The sequence below is a fragment of the Orcinus orca genome, chromosome 15 (assembly GCF_937001465.1).
Source record: "Orcinus orca chromosome 15, mOrcOrc1.1, whole genome shotgun sequence".
Classification (NCBI taxonomy): Eukaryota; Metazoa; Chordata; class Mammalia; order Artiodactyla; family Delphinidae; genus Orcinus; species Orcinus orca.
In genome coordinates, this window is record NC_064573.1 from 47389344 (window position 1) to 47410345 (window position 21002).

General features: G+C 34.3%; 1 protein-coding gene across 3 annotated transcripts in view; it reads right to left on the bottom strand.

The window, feature by feature from the left end:
• TAF4B (TATA-box binding protein associated factor 4b) overlaps positions 1 to 21002 on the bottom strand; it is a 129982-nt gene that overhangs the window by 85869 nt on the left and 23111 nt on the right. For all 3 annotated transcript variants that reach the window (XM_049697674.1, XM_049697673.1, XM_004273733.3), the window contains 3 exons: positions 19427 to 20041; positions 11333 to 11465; positions 10567 to 10669 (listed from right to left, as the gene is read on the bottom strand). In XM_049697674.1, the coding sequence (XP_049553631.1) occupies positions 10567 to 10669; positions 11333 to 11465; positions 19427 to 20041 (851 nt within the window). The remainder of the gene's footprint in view (positions 1 to 10566; positions 10670 to 11332; positions 11466 to 19426; positions 20042 to 21002) is intronic.

Consider the following 21002-nt stretch of genomic DNA (forward strand, 5'->3'; position numbering starts at 1 on the left):
CTCCACTGAGGGTTATTTGACATTATCTAATTTAAAATGAATAAACTGCTCTTTCTAGGAATTATGTGAAACGATAGTCATTGCAACTCTGTTTTCTCAGTACAAAACACTGGAAACAACCTAAATATCATTATGTAACTTTGTTTAAAACATCAAATCACAATGATTATATACTGATATAGAATAATCTGCAAGATTTATTACTACTAAGTTGTAAATATCAAAATGGGTTGGCCAAAAAGTTCATTTGGGTTTTTCCATTACATCTTACGGAAAAACCCGAACAAACTTTCTGGCCAACCCAATAAAACATCATATATTGTATACTGCCATCTATGTTGAAAAGATTCTATCTAGAGAGATATGCAAGAAATTGATAACAGTGGTTGGCTCTAGGCTGAGAACCTGGGTAGCAGAGGGAAAATGAGAGAACCTTATTTTTTTCCCACTGTATATCCTTTTGTTCCTTTCGAATGCTATACAAAATGTATGTATTATCTAGTCAAATAAATAAATAATTTGCTTAAAAGGTATAAACAAAAAATTTTTATTTTAAGATCAAGTTCTTCCTTTAGGTTACTAATCCCTGGTTAAATAACGTTACCTTCAATATTCTTTTTTCACCATCCTTGGGCATAACCTCGCTACGTTACCACAGCCAGCTTACAAACGCTGCTTTCTTCCTTCTATGACTTTTTTAAAGGTATCTTTCCTCATGGGAAATTCCCTTTCCTCTTTTTAACTCAAACACAGTATAGGATATTGCAGTATTTCTCAAACTTCAGTGATTGTAGGAACTACTTACGAGTATATTCCTTTGCAGTTCATTCAGCATGTAAGCACAAAGATAATTTTTCCTAAATCGCATTTTACTATGAAAAAATCTGCCTAAAAACTATGAAAGACTTCACAATCTCATCTCTAAGTCTTCATTCATGTAATTTCGCTGTGAGGAATGTTTAAGAACCTAATTTCTAACAAGATTTAGCATAAAGCAACTCCTTCAAGAAGATTTTTTTGTTGTTGAATTTTAACCCTAGATTTAGAGTTTATCTGGGCACAGCTCAGAAGGATGTTTCTTCCGTCTCCTGACTTTCCAAGATTTTGTCACCAGAGACTGTTTTCTCTCTCTTTAAGTCCTTACTTGAATGATTAATCATCTATATTATGTCATACTCTATATAACAAGTATATATCACTGATACACTTGTATATATAAGGACAGACTCTTAATAAATACATAATGAAACAATTAATTACATATGAAGCAAGGCAGAGCACATGTTTAATCTACACTAGAGAATCTGATTCCTGCAATATGAAAAAATGGGACATTAAAGTTGGTGGAATAATATTATCTGTGCAAATAGCATGTAACCTTGTCCTATATTATTTTCTAAGTGTCTTTTAAAGCAAATTTTAAAAAAAACCTCTTAATTCCTAGCTGGTAAAATACCTTCTAAGTTATGTAAGTATATATTAATATACATATATATATTATTCATCCATAAATATTTTATAATTTCTCTCTAAAATATAAGGACTCTAAACGAAGACCTTAACCAGGCATTATCACCTCTTCAAAAAATCAACAATAATTCCTTATTATCATCAAATAACCAGTCTGTTTAAATAGAGTTAACTCTACAGACATGCACAGGTACTGTAATATTTATCACTTCTGATTCTGAAGTACGAAGAATAAAACACAAATCTCTGGCACCCTCTGGTGTTTAAACACTATATAGCTTCCCTTATTCATCCCAGATGTACTGACAAGCACAACAGAAAATATGATTTACCACTGGGAAAAAGTCACAAAAATTTTCTTTTCAGTTAAACACGTAGTTATGAAAATACAGGCAGATATCACTCTATGTTATTAAACCTCATCCAGTTAAGACAGGATCTAATGCCATACACTATTACCTCCTCTTATTTAACAAGAGTCAATATTAAGGGTCTATTTTAAGCTTCATTTTAACAATAACTGAAGTGATACTAAGTATCCAAGAAAGAAAACTGAAAGACATTACTATAAAAAGATATGCATAAAACCACATATAACCCAAATAACTAGAACATATTATACAAAAATGAAAAGTGTATCTTTGTGCAAAAATAAAATATATCTTAAAAATAGAGTATATCTAAGATTATAGATAATCCTATTCTCTTTTTCAAAATTCATTATTTCAACAAATTTCTGAATGCTTATTATGAACAGGCATTGTTCTAAATGTTAGATATACAATGGTAAAGTTATTGTAAACTCTCAGAGATTTAAAAAGGAGTGGGGAGCATAAAGAAGGGTAAATAAATGAATAGGGTAACTTTAGATAGTGCCTCAAGACAGCAGATATGACTGAAAAAGGAATAAAGAGAGAGGATTTATCTAAACAGATATAAAAACATATAATGAAAGATAACTGAAAATGCAAAAATATTAACACAGAAATAAAACAAAAACAGCACTAAAATGAAAATCTAGAAATGTACCCTTGTATAACTGAGAATTTACTAAAAGGTAAAGTAGCATTTCAAATCAGAAAAGTAAGGAAAAGTAACTGTTGTTAAGATGAGCAACCCAACTGGGAAAAGGTAATTTCTGTTTAAGCTATTTACAAAGATAGAATCAAGAATTACTGAAGATTTTGTAAAGGTCTATTGCATATATGAGGTGTGTATAGATAACTTGGAAGAAAATATAGGAGCACATCATTATGAGCTAAGGATAGGGAAAGATTTTTTAAAATAATGCAAAAGTCAAAAGCTATAAAGGAAGAGACTAATAAAGTTAATACTGTGATTTAAAATCTTCAAATAACAAAAGACACTAAAAACAAAATTACAAGTTAAACAAAAGATTGGGAGAAAAATATTTATAACATACACAATGAAGATCTACTCTCAGGAATTCCCTGGCGGTCCAGTGGTTAGGACTTTGTGTTTTCACTTCTGAGGGCCCGGGTTCAATCCCTGGTTGGGGAAATAAGATCCCACAAGCCACACAGCGCGGCCAGGAAAAAAAAACAAAAACTATTTTCCAATATACAAGTCTAGAAAGCAATAAGCACTCAATAGCTAAATGAGCAAAAGTAGTAAGCTAAAAACTACCTAAAGAAAATACTAATGGTGACACTTTTGCTTCAGGCGTTAACTGGACTAGATTTACCCATGAGAAATTACATGACATTCTTCTAATTTAGACCAGCTTATTTTCATTCCAGTGTTGGATGCACAGAAGTTGTCAAAAAGGTGTCAGTAAAAATAAGCACTGAGCACATTCTAAAAGTAGAACTGCCTCAGGGGCAAATGCCTGTGGCTAGCACTAGTTTTCAGGCCTCTGTTAAAGTGGAGAAACTCTTAAGTCAGGTTCTCTAGAACAGGTACTAACGTGGTCCCAAGTCAATAGTCATCCCTGGTTCCTATGGGACACAGTCACAAATCTTCTTTGGAGTAAAGCAAACTCAATTTGGGTCACCAGATTTAATCTGATTTACCCATCCACTGAGGTTTTAAATTCAACAATTACATTTTTCACTTCTAAATGTCCTATTTGGTTCTTTATCAAATCTTTGTATTCATTTTTTAATAGATAATTGTTACTTGCTCATTTTTTGTGATTCCACATTTTATTTTTAACCATTTTATAAGAGTTTATTTTTTTTGCGGTATGCGGGCCTCTCACTGCTGTGGCCTCTCCCGTTGCGGAGCACAGGCTCCGTACGTGCAGGCTCAGCGGCCATGGCTCATGGGCCCGGCCGCTCCATGGCATGTGGGATCTTCCCGGGTCGGGGCATGAACCCACATCCCCTGCATCAGCAGGCGGGCTCTCAACCACTGCGCCACCAGGGAAGCCCTATGAGAGTTTTTAATACTGAATATTTGATCACCCAATGTTTGAAGTCAGTGGCATTCCAATTGTGTTGATGTTTCCTTTGCTTGGGGTGACCTTTCCTTGTAGGCTTTATCTTTGAAAGTGAACACATGCATACATACCAGAAAAGAATGAAATGGCATTATTAAAGTGCTGGAAGCAAAAAAAGAAAAGCCAACCTATAATTCTAATCTCACTCCTGACATCACTGTCTACATAAACAACCTAATTTAAAAATTATCAGAAATAAGAACTTAACAAGGGGGTTGGCATATAATTTTTTTAAAAAAAGCAACCTAGGGAATTCCCTGGTGGTCCAGTGGTTAAGACGTGGGCTTTCACTGCTGTGGGCCCAGGTTCAATCCCTGGTTGGGGAACTAAGATCCCACAAGCTGCGCGGCGTGGCCAAAAATAAATATAAATAAATAAATAAATAAAAAGCAACCTACATTTCTATATACTAGGAACAGAAAAGGCAATTACCAAAAATTTTACCTATAATAGCAACAAAAAGGTGCCTAGGAATAAACCTAACAGATAAACAAAACAAATGGTGTACAACCTGTATAGATAAAATTATATCACTTTACTGAAAGATGTTAAAGAAAGCATGCATAAATGGAGACATAAATCATGTTCATAGATAGAAGGTTCAAAATTATAAAGAAATCAGCTGAAGGACAATGGACCTATAGGCTCAAGGCCATGTTGGTCAAATTCTAGCAGGTTTTTTGTGGAATTTAAACTGATGCTTAAATTTATATGAACAGCAAAATCCCAAGAATGGCAAAAAAAAAATCAAGAAGAGCAGGGGAAGCGGGTATGAAAGTGGAGGAAGGAGGGTGTAAAAGTAGAGGAAGGAGAGGAAATAAAAAAATAAAGAGGGATAGGTAGGAGACATGCCTTAACAGAGGTAAAATTTATTTTGAAGTTATAGTAAATTGAGCAGTATGCTATTGGAAATAAATTAAACAGTAAGATAAAACAGATATTTAAAAAAAAGATTAACAGAATAGATAAGCCCAGAAAAGACCGTGCCTATACAGGCATACCTCCTTTTATTGCACTTCACTTTATTGTGCTTCGAGATAATGTGTTTTTTTACAAATTGAAGGTCTGTGGCAACCCGGTGGTCAAGCAAGTCTACCAGCGCCAGTTTTCCAATAGCATTTGCTCATTTTGTGACTCTTCGTCACATTTTGTCAGTTCCTGCAATATTTCAAACTTTTTCATTATTATTTTATTTGTTATGGTGATCTGTGATCAGTGATCTTTGATGTTACTATTGTAATCGTTTTGGGTCACCACAAACCATGCCCATACAAGATTGCCAACTTAATAGGTAAATGTTGTGTGTGTTCTGACTGCTCTACCAACCAGCCATTCCACAGTCTCTCTCCCTCTCCTCAGGCCTCCCTATTCCCTGAGACATGACAATATTGAAATTAGGCCAGGTAATAACCCAACAATGCCTCCTAAGTGTTCAAGTGAAAGGAAGAGTTACTCATCTCTCACTTTAAATCAAAAGCTAGAAATGATGAAGATTAATGAGGAAGGCCTGCAGAAAGCCAAGATAGGCCGAAAGCTAGGCCTCTTGTGCCAGTTAGTCAAGTTGTGAATGCAAAGGAAAAGTTCTTGAAGGAAATTAAAAGTGTTACTCCAGTGAACACACTGGAGTATATTATATTCAGCAGATAAAATACACAGCAATACAAGAAATATTTTCAAATAAAGAAGGACATGTGGGGACTTCCCTGGTGGTCCAGTGGTTAAGACTCTGTGCTTCCACTGCAGGGGGCCCGGGTTTCATCCCTGGTCCGGGAGCTAAGATCCTACATGCCACGCAGCATGGTCAAAAATTTTTTTTAAATAATAATAAAATAAATAAATAAAAATTTAAAAAATAATAAAAAAGGACATGTAATTATGATAAAAGGGCCAATTTATTAGAAAAACATAACAATTATAAATATGTGTATACCTAATAACAGAGCTTCAAATAATTAATGTAAAAACTGGCAGAACTAAAGGAAAAAATAAAACTATAAGCATAGTTGGAGATTTAATACCCACTCTCAGTAACTGATGGAACTAGTCCAAAAAAAGAAAGCCAGGAAATAGATATAAACACTACTAGCTACCTTCACCAGAATGGCACATACAAAAAACTACTCCCCCAAACTGAGTAATACATTTTTTCCAAGGGCATATGAGATATTCATCAAGTTTGACCACAATAAAGAGTCTCAAATTTAGTAAGATTGATATTTTACAGTGTATATTCTCTGATCAGGACAAAATTACGTTAGAAAAAAACGAATAAAATCTCTAGAGAAGCCCCAAGTATTTGTACTATTAAATAAAAGGAAAAGGAGAAAATATTTTGACATGAATAAAAATGAAAATGAAACACTATAATTGGCTGGATGCTAACTCAGTACTTAGGGGGTTTATAGTTTTAAATGAGAAGCAACTAAAACCCAACATAAGGAAAAGAAAGGAATATTTTTCATAAGTCAATAAAATAGACAGAAGATGAACAGATAAAAACAATAAAATCGGGCTTCCCTGGTGGCACAGTGGTTAAGAATCCACCTGCCAATGCAGGGGACACGGGTTCAAGCCCTGGTCAGGGAAGATCCACATGCCGGTGAGCAACTAAGCCTGTGCACCACAACTACTGAGCCTGTGCTCTAGAGCCTGGGTGCCACAACTACTGAGCCCACGTGCCACAACTACTGAAGCCCATGTGCTTAGAGCCTGTGCTCCACAACAAGAGAAGCCACCGCAATGAGAAGCCTGTGCACCCCAACAAAGAGTAGTCCCTGCGTGCCGCAACTAGAGAAAGCCTGTGTGCAGCAACAAAGACCCAGTGCAGCCAAAATAAATTAATTAAAAAAAAAAGTAAAATCAAAAGTTAACTTTCTAAAAACACTAAACAAAACTGAAAGAAACATATCAATGAAAAGAGAGAGTATTACTACAAATCTTACAGATATTAAAAGGATAAGGGAATAAAATAAACAGCTATATGCCCGAAAAAGTCAACAACTAAGATAAAATACACAAAATCCTTTAAAAAAAAAAAAGCATGATACTATGTTTCCCTAAAGAATCTACAAATATTAAAAGAAAAAGTAGTAGCACAGTTTCATTTCAACAAATTTAAAAGTAAGATGAAATGTACAAAAACCTTAAAAAATGCAACTTTCTGAAATTGACATTAAGATGACAGAGAAAATCATTTATAGATGAAACTTTCTTATCAAAACCTTCCCCCGGGGGACTTCCCTGGTGGTGCAGTGGATAACACTCCATGCTCCCAATGCACAGGGCCTGGGTTCGATCCCTGGTCGGGGAACTAGATCCCACATGCATGCCGCAACTAAGAGTTTGCATGACTCAACTAAGGAGCCCACAAGCCACAACTAAGGAGCCCACCTGCCACAACTAAGACCCAGAGCAAACAAATAAATAAAAAAACAAAAAAACCCAAAACCTTCCCCCCAAAGAAAACAAAAGACCTATTTAGTTTCAAGGGTAAATTCATTCGTATATTTAAGGAAGAAATAATTTCTACTCAAAGGTTTAAAATAAAGGAGAGGGAAAAACATCATACAACACATTTTTGAGACCAGCATAACCACATACCGAAATCTGGCAAAGACACCATAAGAACAGAAAACTATACACCAGTATCCCTAAAGAACATACATATAAAACCCTTAAAATATTAATCAAATCAAATGCAGCAATATATAAAAAGGATAATAATACTTCAGGAATACTAACATTCAAATTATTTTTTTAAAAATCGGTGTAATTCAGAATACATTGTATTATTTAAAAAATGAATGACCATCTTAAATAGGTGAAGAAAAAGTGCATGACAAAATCACTCAATTTAAAAATGGGCAAAATATTTGAACAGACATTTCACAAAAGGAGCTACACAAATGGCCAATAAGGACATGAAAATACACTCAGCATCTTGATCAACATGGGTTTGAACTGCACGGGTCCACTCATACACAGATTTTTTTCAGTAAATACACACAGTAGTAGATGATCTGGAGCTGGTTGAATCCGAGGATGCAGAACCACAGATATGCTGGGCAGACTATAGAACTTGAGCATCTGCAATGGGTCCTAAAACCAATCCCACCGCAGATACTGAAGAATGAGGGTACAGCTAAATACCAACTACAATGGTTAAAACTTTTAAAACTGCAGTTTATCAATTGTTAGCAAGGATATGGAACAAATTCTCATACTTTGCGGGTAGGACTGTAAATGGTACAACCACAAAGGAAAACAGTTTGGCAGCTTCTTATAAAGTTAAACATACACCTACTAAATGATTCAGCATTTTCATTCATATCTTTATGTAAGTAAAGGGAAAACTTATGTCCATACAAAGACTTGGATACAGGTGTTCCTAGCAGCTTTATTCATAATAGCCCAAAACTGGAAACAACCCACATGTCCACCAATGGATAAAGAGACAATTCAGTACAAACAAATGCAGTAGACCCATACAGTGGAATACTACTCAGCAATGAAAAGCAACAAATTACTAATACATGCAACAACACTGCATGTATATCAAACACATTATGCTGAGCAAAGGAAACCAAACATAAGAATACAAATTATATGATTCTATTGCTTTGAAACCCCAGGAAAGACAAATCTACAATGATAAGAAGCCAATCAGTGGCTGCCTAAGGTATAATAGGGGGACTGGCTGGGAAGTCTCACAAAGGAGGCTTCTGAGGTATTGAAAGTATTCTATGTATCTTGACTGAGGTACTGGGTACATGAATTTAGCCTTTTGTCAAAACTCACTGCACTGGAAGACAACGATGACTTCCTAGGTCACCATCTTCCAACATTTACTCCCCAAAACAATACAGAACAACAAAAACCACAGCCTCAGCATAACTTGAAGACAAAAAATACCCAAACTTCAAAACAAGAATAAGTGAAAAAGGAAAACAATTCCCAGTGCATACTTTCTTGTGCTACTGCGACCAATTTCCCAACCCACTCACCCCCACCTCAAAGGCTTTGGGTAAAAGAAGACTGAATAAAAACTGCAGAAGAGAGACCAGAGAACTAGTGGCAGGCATAAGGATGAAATAATGGTTGTCCTGGTAGATCAAAGTATGGACTACATTCAATTAATTTCATCCAAACAAGAGATGACTAGGAAAACTTCAGAGAACAGACTGAAGGTGAGCATTTTAATATAAAAGTAGAACTACAACTAAAATATAGGTGGGGATGAGGAAGGAGGACTAATGTACAAATATTTATATATTGTGACAAATAATGCAACTAAAAATGGGAGAAGATAGAGAAAAAAGAAAATAGAATATCCACACACTGATTTTTAAGTAATCAACTGGTAGAAATTAAAGAATATCAATCCAAGGACAAACATAAGACTGTAAAACTTCTAGAACAAAGCATAGAAGAAAATCTTTGAAACCTTGGGTTACACAAACATTTCTTAGACAAAACATGAAAAGCATAACCTATAAGAGAAAAAAACTAATGAATTTAGACTTCAGCAAAATTAAAAACTTTTGCTCTGTGAAAGACACTGGTAAAAGAATAAAACACACCACAAAGAAAATACTTCCTAATCACTATGTGACAAAGGACTTGGATCTTGAATATATAATGAACTCTAAAAACTCAATCATAAGAAAAAAAACAATTCAAAGGAAAAATGGGCAAAAGATCTGAATACACACTTCACCAAAGAAGATAGTATAAGGATAGCAAATAAGCATAAGAACAGATGCTCAACATCTTAAGTCACTAGGAAAGTGCAAATTAAAATGACAATAATAACAACCACTATACACTTATTGGAATAGTAAAAATCAAAAGAATTGGCAATAACAAGTACTGACAGAGTTGGAGTGCAACTGGAACTCTCGTCACTGCTGGTGGGAATGCAAAGTAAACAAAGTAAACAACTTTGGTAGTTTCTTAAATAGTAAAACACATACTTACCTAATGACCCAGCAATAATACTCTTAGATATTTACTACAGAGAAATCAAACCTATGTTCACATAAAAATCTGTATGTAAATGTTTATAGCAACTTTATATAGAATCATTAAAAAACTGGGAACATCCTAATGTCCATCAACAGGAAAACGGATAAACAAATTTACATTCAGACAATGAATGCTGCTCACCAGTACAAAAGAACAATCTTCTAATAATCAAAATGATGTAGATAAATCTCAAAAAAATGCTGAGTGAAAAAAGTCAAATGCAAAAGAGTAGATAATGTAATTTTCCATTTATGTAAAGTTCAAGAATGGACAAAAATGATCTATGGTGATGGACATAAGAACAGTGGCTGCCAAAGGCAAGGGTTGGAAGTCATTGATATGAAAGGAGCATAGAGATGATGGATATGTTCAGCATCTTGGTCTGAATTATGATTACCCAGGCATATGTTCGTCAAAATTCATTGAGCTCTACATTTAAGATTTGTGCACTTTACTGCTTATAAATTACACTCAATAAAGTACTGTTAGCTTTTTAAAAAGGCATCATTAAATTTAGTTTATATAAGTATTATTCTGTCATCCCTTTCCTGTTTTTTAAAAAATATTAATTTCTTAAACCAGACCAAGTTTTAACTATTTAATTTCTTTACCTGAAGGATGCTGTTCCATTCTCTTTTATTTTGCTTTTCTGAATAGATGACTGAAGTGACAGAACTTTATTTCCTGGCAGGGTAATTTGCTTTAGAATGGAAGCTATAAAATCAAAAGAAGAAAGAAAAGGTAAAATTTTAAAAAAGCAATCACACTACATTAGGAAAAATTCAGGACAAGTTATTTTTAATGCATATAGAATAATCAAAGAAAATTTCAAGCTGCCCTAGAACTATGTTTAAATTCAAACATGACAATGAATTTATTCCCTGCACAAGAAATCATAAAATTAAGACCTCTCCCATTTCTTTTTATATGGTCCTGAAATCAGCTAGAGAATTACCAGCATTATAAAAATATTATGCAGAAAAGGTGACAGAAACATGTTAATAATATATCCTTTATATTGGTAGATTTTAAAAATACATAAAACCTCTTTTATTTGTAAGACTGACTTCCAAACGTAGGGAAAGAAGCACATTTTAAAAAGAAATAAGACAATAGCAAATTTTATAAGTTAAAAAAAGTACTTTATTTACTAGTAGATTGTTTTATCTAGTTACAAAACACCATGAGTGGTGCTTCTTTAATCTAAAACAACATACACCCTTAAAAAGTGGCTATGTACAAAGAATATAATAAAGTTATCTTTCAGTCTTCTCTCACAGGTCTCAACTTAAAAGAAATCTCTCTTCTCTTAACAGTGCAAAAGAAAAGTACGGAAACCCATCATGTTCCAAACCCAAGGGACGAGCCAGAGTCTACCTTGAGGAAACTGACTGGTAGGTACTGCAGTGCCCACTGTCATCTTCTGTCCAGATTTCTGGATGGTCAATGCTGAGGAATGGGAAAGTGTGGTCACTTGTTTTGCAAGGCCTCCTGAAGGCTGCTGGACTACCTGAAACAATGAGAATTATTAATACAGTCATTCAACTAGACCTGCTTTAGGAAAGAACAAGCTTTCAATTGTAACAAGAGAACAAATGATTAGGCTCACCTAACTAAATATACCTTTATCGTAGCATCACAAGAAAGCCTACTTAAAATTTAAATTTGTATGTAGCAAAATTATCTTACTCAAAAGTGAAAAACATGACTATCTCACACTATAATTTTCAGAGTGTAATTCAAATTTATATTCTGCTAAATTTAAATCTCCAAATAGACCCTATTTTCATCTTTTAACTTAACACAGAACATTTCAAACACATACAAAAGCAGAGGGAACAATAAAATGAAACCACCTATACCATTATTACCCAGCTTCAACTATGATTAATTCTTGACCAATTTTATTTCATCTATATCCTTACCCACTTCTCCCCACTCTCAATTATTTTAAAGCAAATCCCAGATATATCTTTTTATCCATAAATATTTCAAAATATACCTCTAGAAGATGATGACTTTCAATTAGTTGTTTTTTTAAAAGTATCTGAAAGATAACAATGCTACAGGCATTCTCCAAGATAACAGTTCAAGAAATCCAGAGGGTGAGGGTTGGGGATAAAGGAAGAGAAATTAAAGTAATAGCAGGGCCTTGTTTTTAGCTTCAAAGAAGAAAAAACAGAATAGCAGAGTTTCATTTTTTCACTTCAAAGAAAAGAAAAATAACAGTCACCATGTATTTGAGCCAGCTATTGAGAGCGAACTATTTATAAGTCCTCAAACTCATATATGGCTAATATAAATGATCTAGGAGGTAGACTTCATAATGGAATTCTGGAGGTATAATTTATTCTATACTCTAATTTTTTGTAATAAAATTGTCTAGTGCATATTACTAAACAAAAGTAACTTACAAGAAATCCAAAATGTCCCAATAAATAATCTTATAGAAACCAATGTTCCTAGAGAAAAAATACAAGTTGGAATAATTCAATTGCCATGATTCTATGAGAATAGACTCTTGAAAGAGAGAAACAACTCTTGAAAACAATGATATATTTCAGTTGAGATCATACTTATGTATTGTAAAGTCCTAGGAAACAGATTTAAATTCTATAAAGTAATACACATTCAGAGTCCCATTTATGCATTCAGATGGAAACTCAAAAGAAAACAGAAACACTCCTAACAATTCTGGCATACCTCCCTATTGTTCATATTTTCTTCCTTGATATCTTTTATTTGGTATTCTTTTCAGTATTTTAATTACAAAAGATAGTAATAAAATGTTATTAGAAATTTGCTTATGAGTTAGTCTTCATACCATTTTTGATGGGTACTCAAAAATATTAAAAAAAAAGTAACAGCCTAGAGACCAGCCCCTGAGGTGGAAGGAGGTTCTATGCCTCCTGGGGTCGGGCCAGGAGGGGTGGGGGCATGGAGGCCAGAAGACCCCAGCATCAGCGTGTGGCCCTAGCACAGAACAAGCTGCGGAAGGATTGGGAGGGAAGGTATGTGTGTGGCTCAGCCTACAGCCCACTCCAGGGCAAGTTCATGCAGGGAGCAGGAGGCAAATGTGGCAACTGATTTAATAATCCTGGATACCCATCATTCCTCATCCTAATGAGGATATACCAATGAGGATGTATGCTACCAAGTGCACCTAATACACTTGGGATCACATGCACAGTATATTCCTGCACACTTGCTGAGCAAAATAAAATACAATGAGAAAGTATAAAACAGTTCAGTAGTCTTCTTTCAAAGAAAGTACCATTTTTAGGCCACAATATTAGGCATCTTATGGACACTGAAATTAGACAGATGGAAATTGGCCCAAAGATGATACATCTGCTCCTACTTGGCAAGCAAAACAAAGAGCTATTATATTTTTAAAAACATGTCCTTTATTTACTTTCCCTCCAAAAAAACCACTAGAAAAGAAGAAGAGTAAATAGTACATACCTTAGCTTTTTCTCTTGACAAGTCAAGTTCTGATGTTTTACTAGGATGTTAATTTAATGTTCTATAGTTTATAGAAACTGCAGGTCTAGAGCTACACAATATTCTTCAGGTGACAGCTATTTTTTTTTTACATTAATTATGATTTTTACACTAACTATGATCTGGAATATCTGACATGGAACTGTTCTTAAATTCCATAAGGAAAGGAAGCAAACAAACACAAGTACAGATTAAACTAGTAGATGAAAACACCCTTCACACTCTGCTTTCCTCTATATTTCGACCCCACCAACTCCTCTGTTCATAAATACACAGCAATCTAATACTTAGCTCTAAATAACTCAAGCAGTACATGCACACAAAGTTACTAAAGGGTAATACCTCCTCTAATTTTTATACAGTATTCAATATGTGATTACTGGCACACACTCACTGAGGTTGAGTTCTAGAAAACATAGGGCCCCAAATGAACAAAAACTGTAGTATAAAAAGTCAGGAAATAGGGAATCCCTGGTGGTCCAGTGGTTAGGACTCTGTGCTTTCACTGCCGAGGGCCTGGGTTCAATCCCTGGTCGGGGAACTAAGACCTCGCAAGCTGTGCAGCATGCCCCCCCTCCACAAAAAAAAGTCAGGAAATACATGTTAGTTGCCACTATTTCTTAGGAACAGCCAATGTATGGTTCTTGTGCCACTACTCATATTCTGGGACAAGCATACATCACTAAATACCACCATTTCTATATACCCACATGCAGCCTTAGAATCTTTCTTAACACAGAGGTCCAGTAAAATCCTATAATGAGAGTTGAAATGTATTTGCCATGCCCAATCTAGATTAAAATTCAACCTTGGCAACCTCAGAATATGCTGTTTCTTCAAAGGGCCTTCTAACCACTTTTTAAAATTTGCCCAAATGAATTCTTAATTATATTACCAGCTTTTATAGAAATCAGTAAATGCTGCTTCAAATCGAGAACCTATAAATTTCTGTTAAAAAAGTTAAATGTGCTTATTTGTATGATGATTTATATGAACTTTAACAACAAGCAAAACTAATCTGTGGGAGTCATTGCTTCTGGAGGTACACAGGTGGGGACTGACTGGGAAGGGACAAAAGGGAACTAACTGCAAGGTGATGGTAACACTCCATATCTTGAAAGGGTTTGAGTTACACAGAGGTAAGCATTGTCAAAACTTATCCAATGTTACATTTAAAATTTGTGCACATCACTGAATATAAATTTTAGTTAAAAGGAAGAAAAGAGTAAACAAATATTGATTGGTAGTTAATGATATGCATGCATTAAAATTAATGTTTAATTTTTTTAGGAAGAAACCTTTGAAATGTATCAAAAATTAAGATTGATGGGTGGATAAATCAAGTATAGTAACTGTAAATAGTGGAATCTAGGTGGTTGGTATATGGGTGTTCACTATAAACTTCAACTTTGCTATGTTTGGAAATTTTCATAATAAAACATTTTCTTGAATAAGGCAAAAATAAGACAATATACACACTGTAAATATTGTCTCTAAATAGTCTATTTTCCATAAATTCTAATGTATCCTCACCAAACTAAAAAAAATATATTCTTCAATTAAATTTAAATGAACTGGCATTAATCAACCTATATATTAAGACTACTATATGAACCCTGACTAAATTATAGTCCATGAAGATTTTTCGATGCAACTCCTGATTATATATGGAAAATAAAGGGTAGTAGGCCTTACTTGGATTCAGCCTCTTTACCAAATCTTTCATTAGTCCTATTTGACAATCAACAACTGAATTCTACCTCTCCTGTCACTCTTAACAGCATGCTAAGAAGAAAGAAAAAAAAGACAAACTGATTACTTAAGTCTGGATCGTAGTAGATCAGTCCAATATGAAACTGACAGTGAACTACTTGACCCAATAAAACAATAATCCTTGTTTTGTTTCCCACTCAATTTTAATTTCAACTTCTTTAACAAAAATAGTGGCCACCAGCACACTCAGAGACTGAAATTTATACCTTGAAAATGTTTCTCCTTCTTCAGTGAGAAGTGAAGTCAGAGACAATCAGCAGAGTTAAGCCTCACAGAGCATTTCATATAAAAATGTGTATTCTGAAATTCTTTAATGATCCTACTTCAAAATAATTAGGTACGAGACAAAAATATGATGCAACAACAACAAATTTTTTCTAATATTCTGGGTCAATTTATTTTAGGAGATCAGTTTTACTTCGATGAAACTGAAAATTACATTAATAATATACTGATAATTAGTTGTTTTTCTCTTATATCCACAAAACAGTAATAGTTGGAGAATGATTGTTGAACGTACTTGGCCACTTACTTATCAAATGTCTACAATTCTGTTAAGAAAGAAATGCAAGTAATAGTCACCTGGGGAAATATATATCTGAAATAAGGAAAATATCTATGATAATACTACAACTTCCTGCCCTATCTCCAAATAAAAAAATTTTTAAAAGATTTTACACACACACACACACACACACACACACGATTACTAAGAGTAACAGTATTCAGTTTACTCTCTAAAACTATACACCTTTTTTCTAAAAACAGAAACCCAGAATTTTGAATTTCCTTTCTCATTCATGATTTTTGTTCACACATGTGGATTTGAGAAGCTTATTAATTTTTTGTGTTAAAATTAGTTATTAAAATTTATCAAAATTTAATTTAAAAAATGATGAGACATTAAAATTTAGCTCTTTTAAATTAAATTAACTTTTCTAATTACATTTAAACTGAATTACTATGACAATGTTTAATTTAAATTAAATTTAGCTTTTGCTCAATTATGTGTAAAATAATTTTTTCACCAATATCATAAGGAAAATTTTAAGCATCAAAACTCCTGAAAGCTTCTACTTATTATCTATCCACCACTGGTAGATTCTAATCCAATTCATCCACTCTCTTTCATTAACTTTTTAAAAAAGGTAAAAATGTCAAGCTCCGCTTAGTTGTAGTATATAACATCCTATAATAGCTGCTATGCCAGAATTGGTAGACAACCAATAAGATTAATCATTTAAAAGAATTAGATTCTTAGATGAAATCCAGGAACTACTGGTTAGGTCCATATTTCAACAATTCAAGCATTTGAGGACCAAGATATACAAAGCACTATGTTGAACTACTGGTACAAAATGAAAAATTTACACCTAAAGAAAGTGTGAACAATCCTAGCTAATTTACTTGATGAGAACTTTAGCAGATCCCCAGAGGGTAACACACAAAAAAATCCATGAGATAGAAAAAATAACATGTGGTCATAAATCTAAATTTTTTTAAAAAAATTGGGAGGAGGGTCTCTTTAATCTGGAATGAAAACATATACTTCATAAAATAATAACTGTACAAAATCTAAACCCTGCAATGGCAGATTAAGAGGATTCTCATACCTTGAAAGTGTGATATTTAAAACATCTTATCAAGAAGGCAGGAAACCTACAACTCTTTAGGAAAACTAGACAAGCTAGAAGAAGATAAAGTATTAACAGGGATTTTTAAATTCATGATTATTAAAGGAAATAAATCACACAAATTTTATACCTAACATTGAAAAACACACCCATACTTCTACTGTTCAGACCACTTTTGGAGATTGCATCCTGAGTTACATGGACCACAGATTTGAACTAGCGTGGCAATTCTCGTATTTTAAATAATTATTTACCATATTTCTTACAAGCTGCATTGAATACTTTCTTATGTTTCTAGCACCCGGAGTGTTTTCCTCCTCACTTAGACAGACCTAGGATTAAACTGGACTATGGTTTATAAAGAACTCACTGATGATATTCTTAAATTACTTGAGTAATACTAATTCAAACTTAAGTAACATTAATTTTCTAAATTAGCTGATTTGAAAGAATGTCCTAGTTCAATCCTCTCTGTGGCATTACCATACAGAAAGAACAGCTTATGTTGTTTTGTGCCCCAGGTAAAAATTTGTTATAAAACAGATTACAATGCATCTTCAGTGTCTAGCTGCTCTGTTTCTGCCATTTTAAACAGGAAGATATGAATACTGACATCAAATTTGTTGACTAAAATTGAAACAAAGGCCAAACAAGAAAACAGAATTCACAAGGAAAATATATTCCCCATTCTTTTAAGAATGAAAGCAGGAAACTTAAAAATCCCTAAAATTTACCAGTGGATTTTGTTACATGTTTTTCTTGATTGAAACTGTTTCTAATGTATAACAAGGTAAGCCTATAAAATGTAAATGCTGTCAAGATGTTATTACCTGACAGTTTTCCATTTCAGGACCCTCTAGAAACCTAGAAGTTCTTGCCGTAAGTGCCAGAATCTAATGGGAAAGACGCTGGGTTCTAGGCTGAGATCTATTACTTGTTGAGTGCCAGTGGATAGGTCCCTTACAATTTCTGGGATTCTTAGTTTTCTCCCTGCCTTGTCTTCATCAAAATTATTTCAAAATCCATACTGCATACAAGACATGTTTTAAGACTCTATGTAGCTATAAAGTATTATTTCACTTAGGGGTGGATATGCTATAGATTTTCAATAAAGATTAGCATTTATTCAAGAATCAGCTATGACCCATAAAGAGGATTTCAATACTCTTAAGTGCTACCAAAAGAGACCTTTCACCAAGGCAATTACAGTTACAATGGTTCCCAATCCTGGCTACTCAGATCGACGTTTAAGAATCACTGCTTCTAAAGAAGGTTCGTCTCTGAGATTAAATGCAGACACCCAAGAGAAACGCCACAAGGCAGGTACATTTCTCCACTTGAAAATCAGACGCAGAGTAGGAAGGGATGAAAAAAGATCAACGCCCAGGAAACGATTATTACTTCCCACCTACCCAAGAGTTTTGACTGTTGTCCAAACTGATCTTTCCTCTTTCATTCTACACCTAAAGCTTGCCCTCTGCCTCAAAGACAATCATTCACAGATACTAATGTCTTCTCCTGACCACGTACATAAGGCTGGGAAGTTTACTTAGATTTTACTGTTCCAAAAAGCAGAAAAAACTAAAACAAAGAGATTCAAAACACAGCCTTTAACATGAAGGTTTTCAAAGAAGAACAAGGGCAATCACCAAAAATCAAAAGAACAGTTAGTTCTGTTACAGTATAAGGTAGGGGAGAACTTTACTTAAAAAACACGATTTTTAATTAATTCACCATGTACTATCTTCCACAGGTTAACAATACTTTCAGTCTTCCGATAAAACATGTCTTGACTGAAGTAAATCTAAACACTAACAGATAAACAGCTAAAATTTCAGGTTTCTTCCACCCAAGAACTTCCCAATCTATAGGGTTTAGGAAGAAACACAACTTCTTACTCATCTACTCCCCTCACTTCTCCCTTCCTTCAGCACATTTTTAAAAGAAATGTTACCATAATATCACCTATGTAATAACCTTACCAAAAATATTTAATCTGAATCTAGTCTTGAGGAAATGATTAGACAAAACAAAATAAAGGACACTCTGCAAAACAACTAGCCCAGGCACTTGAAATAGTACAACACAATGAACAACTACAAAAGGCTGAGAACTGTTCTAGATTAACGGAGCCTGAAAAAAAAAAAAAAAAAAGACAAGTGTAATATGCAATTCTTTACTAGAAACATCAGGAAAAAAATTAGCTATTAAGGACATTGTTGGGACAACTGTAAATATTGTGCCAGTATTAACTACCCATGTGTGATAATAAGTACGTTTGCAGTTATGCTAAAAAAAATCCTTTTCCTTAAGAGATACACAGTACTTAATGGCACAAAGTCAATTTCTGTAACCAACTCTTAAATGGTTCAGGAAAAAATTACGTGTGTGTTTGTGTATGTGAATGGGGGGGGGAGACAAAGCAAACATGGTACAACGTTAACAACTGGTCAACCCTGGTCAAGGGTACACAGGGGTTCATTTTACTAGTCTTGCCAGTTTTCTGAATGTCTGAAATTTTCAAAAGAAGAAATGGAGGAAGAAATGAAATGTTACTCACTAGTTGTTTGACTTTAACTGCCTGTGGAATGCTGGCTGGTTGTGTAAGCACGGGGCCCGGCTGTGCAAGTTTGATTTGGACTGGAGTGCCAATGACAGGCTTGTCAGATGTGGTCCCAGCAGAAGTAACAACAGGTTTCACAGACGGAAGACATACAGCTGCTGCTGAGGTTTCTCCAAAAGTTACTGAGGGGAGGGCCAGTGTCACTGCTGTCCCAGAGACAACTGGCTTTTCAGGCTGAAGTGAGACTGCTGTCACTGTGTTCTGCAGAGATGTCACTAGCGGTTTTGGAGTCTGAAGCACAACAGTTCCAGCTGTTGTTCCTCCTGGCACAGCAGCTGGACCCACAGAATGAAGTGTCACAACTCCAGTTTTTGCTCCCCCTGGAGCAAGTGGATTCAGAGTTTGCACTGACACAGTTCCAGATGATGCTGCTTCAGAACCAATGATGGGCTTTTCAGGCTGGACTGAGGAAACTACTGTTGTCACCACAGGAGAAGGCGTTACTGTTGTGGTACAGGTAGCAATGACCACCTCGCTAGAAGTCTGCTGAACACACTGCTGAATAAAGCTCTGGGAGTTAGGCATCAGTTGTCGTAAGGCAATCACACTTTTCTAGAAACAGAGGACAAAAAAAACACTGATAACTAAATAAATGAGCTCTAGTAAAACAGAACTACTTTGCATGTCATATCTTTACAACATAAAATTAAAAGTATACCAACGTTTCAGTTGAGGAAATCTGTTATCAATCATTTACATTCTGTCAATATCCAGGATATAATTTAAAGCCCCGAAGTGCTTCATTTTTCAATTCATAATTATGATGTCTCAGTATTAAACTTATTTTATATACTTCAGTATCAAATTGGTATCAAATATTAATTTGGTAAAATAAAACACTGTATCCTACTTATTTGTATTTATCTAAACCCCATAATAGATCACCCATAACTTCAGTATTTACAAGTTTGTTTACAGGACAGCAGAATCTAAAAAAAAAAGTTTTTGTTAAATAACTTCCAAACTTTGAGTAGAAACAGCCTTTACATCAAAATAAAATTAATAGAAAGAAGGTCAATTTCCTTAATTGAGCTAGAATATTTTCTGACTGGGTTTTAAGTTGGAGTCTACCTTTGTATCTTGCTAAAAAAATAAAAACAGCTTAATCTATAAAGAAGGTTCTGCCTTTTCATCCCTGGGGTTTTTATCTACTTTTGTTTTTGAGTAAGAAAACAAGATGAAAAAGGAGGTGGTTAGTAGGTTATCTTTCAGCGAATTCATGAGCTGTTTTGGAAGATTTCCTTGTTTTGATACTTAAATTCAGTCAGATTGCCTTTACTTAAGAAGCAAATGAGAACTATTGCTTCTCTTCCCTTTCCTTCTAGTTACTTCTTTTACTTTTTTTTACTTAAATAGATTGAGAATATTTTAATCTGAAGGTTTTCAATTATATATATCTATAAACAGTATCAAAAGAAAGAAACAAAAAGTCTTTCACGCTCTTTTCCCAAACTTTAAAAATGGTAGAAAACAGGGGTTTCCCTGGTGGTGCAGTGGTTGAGAGTCCGCCTGC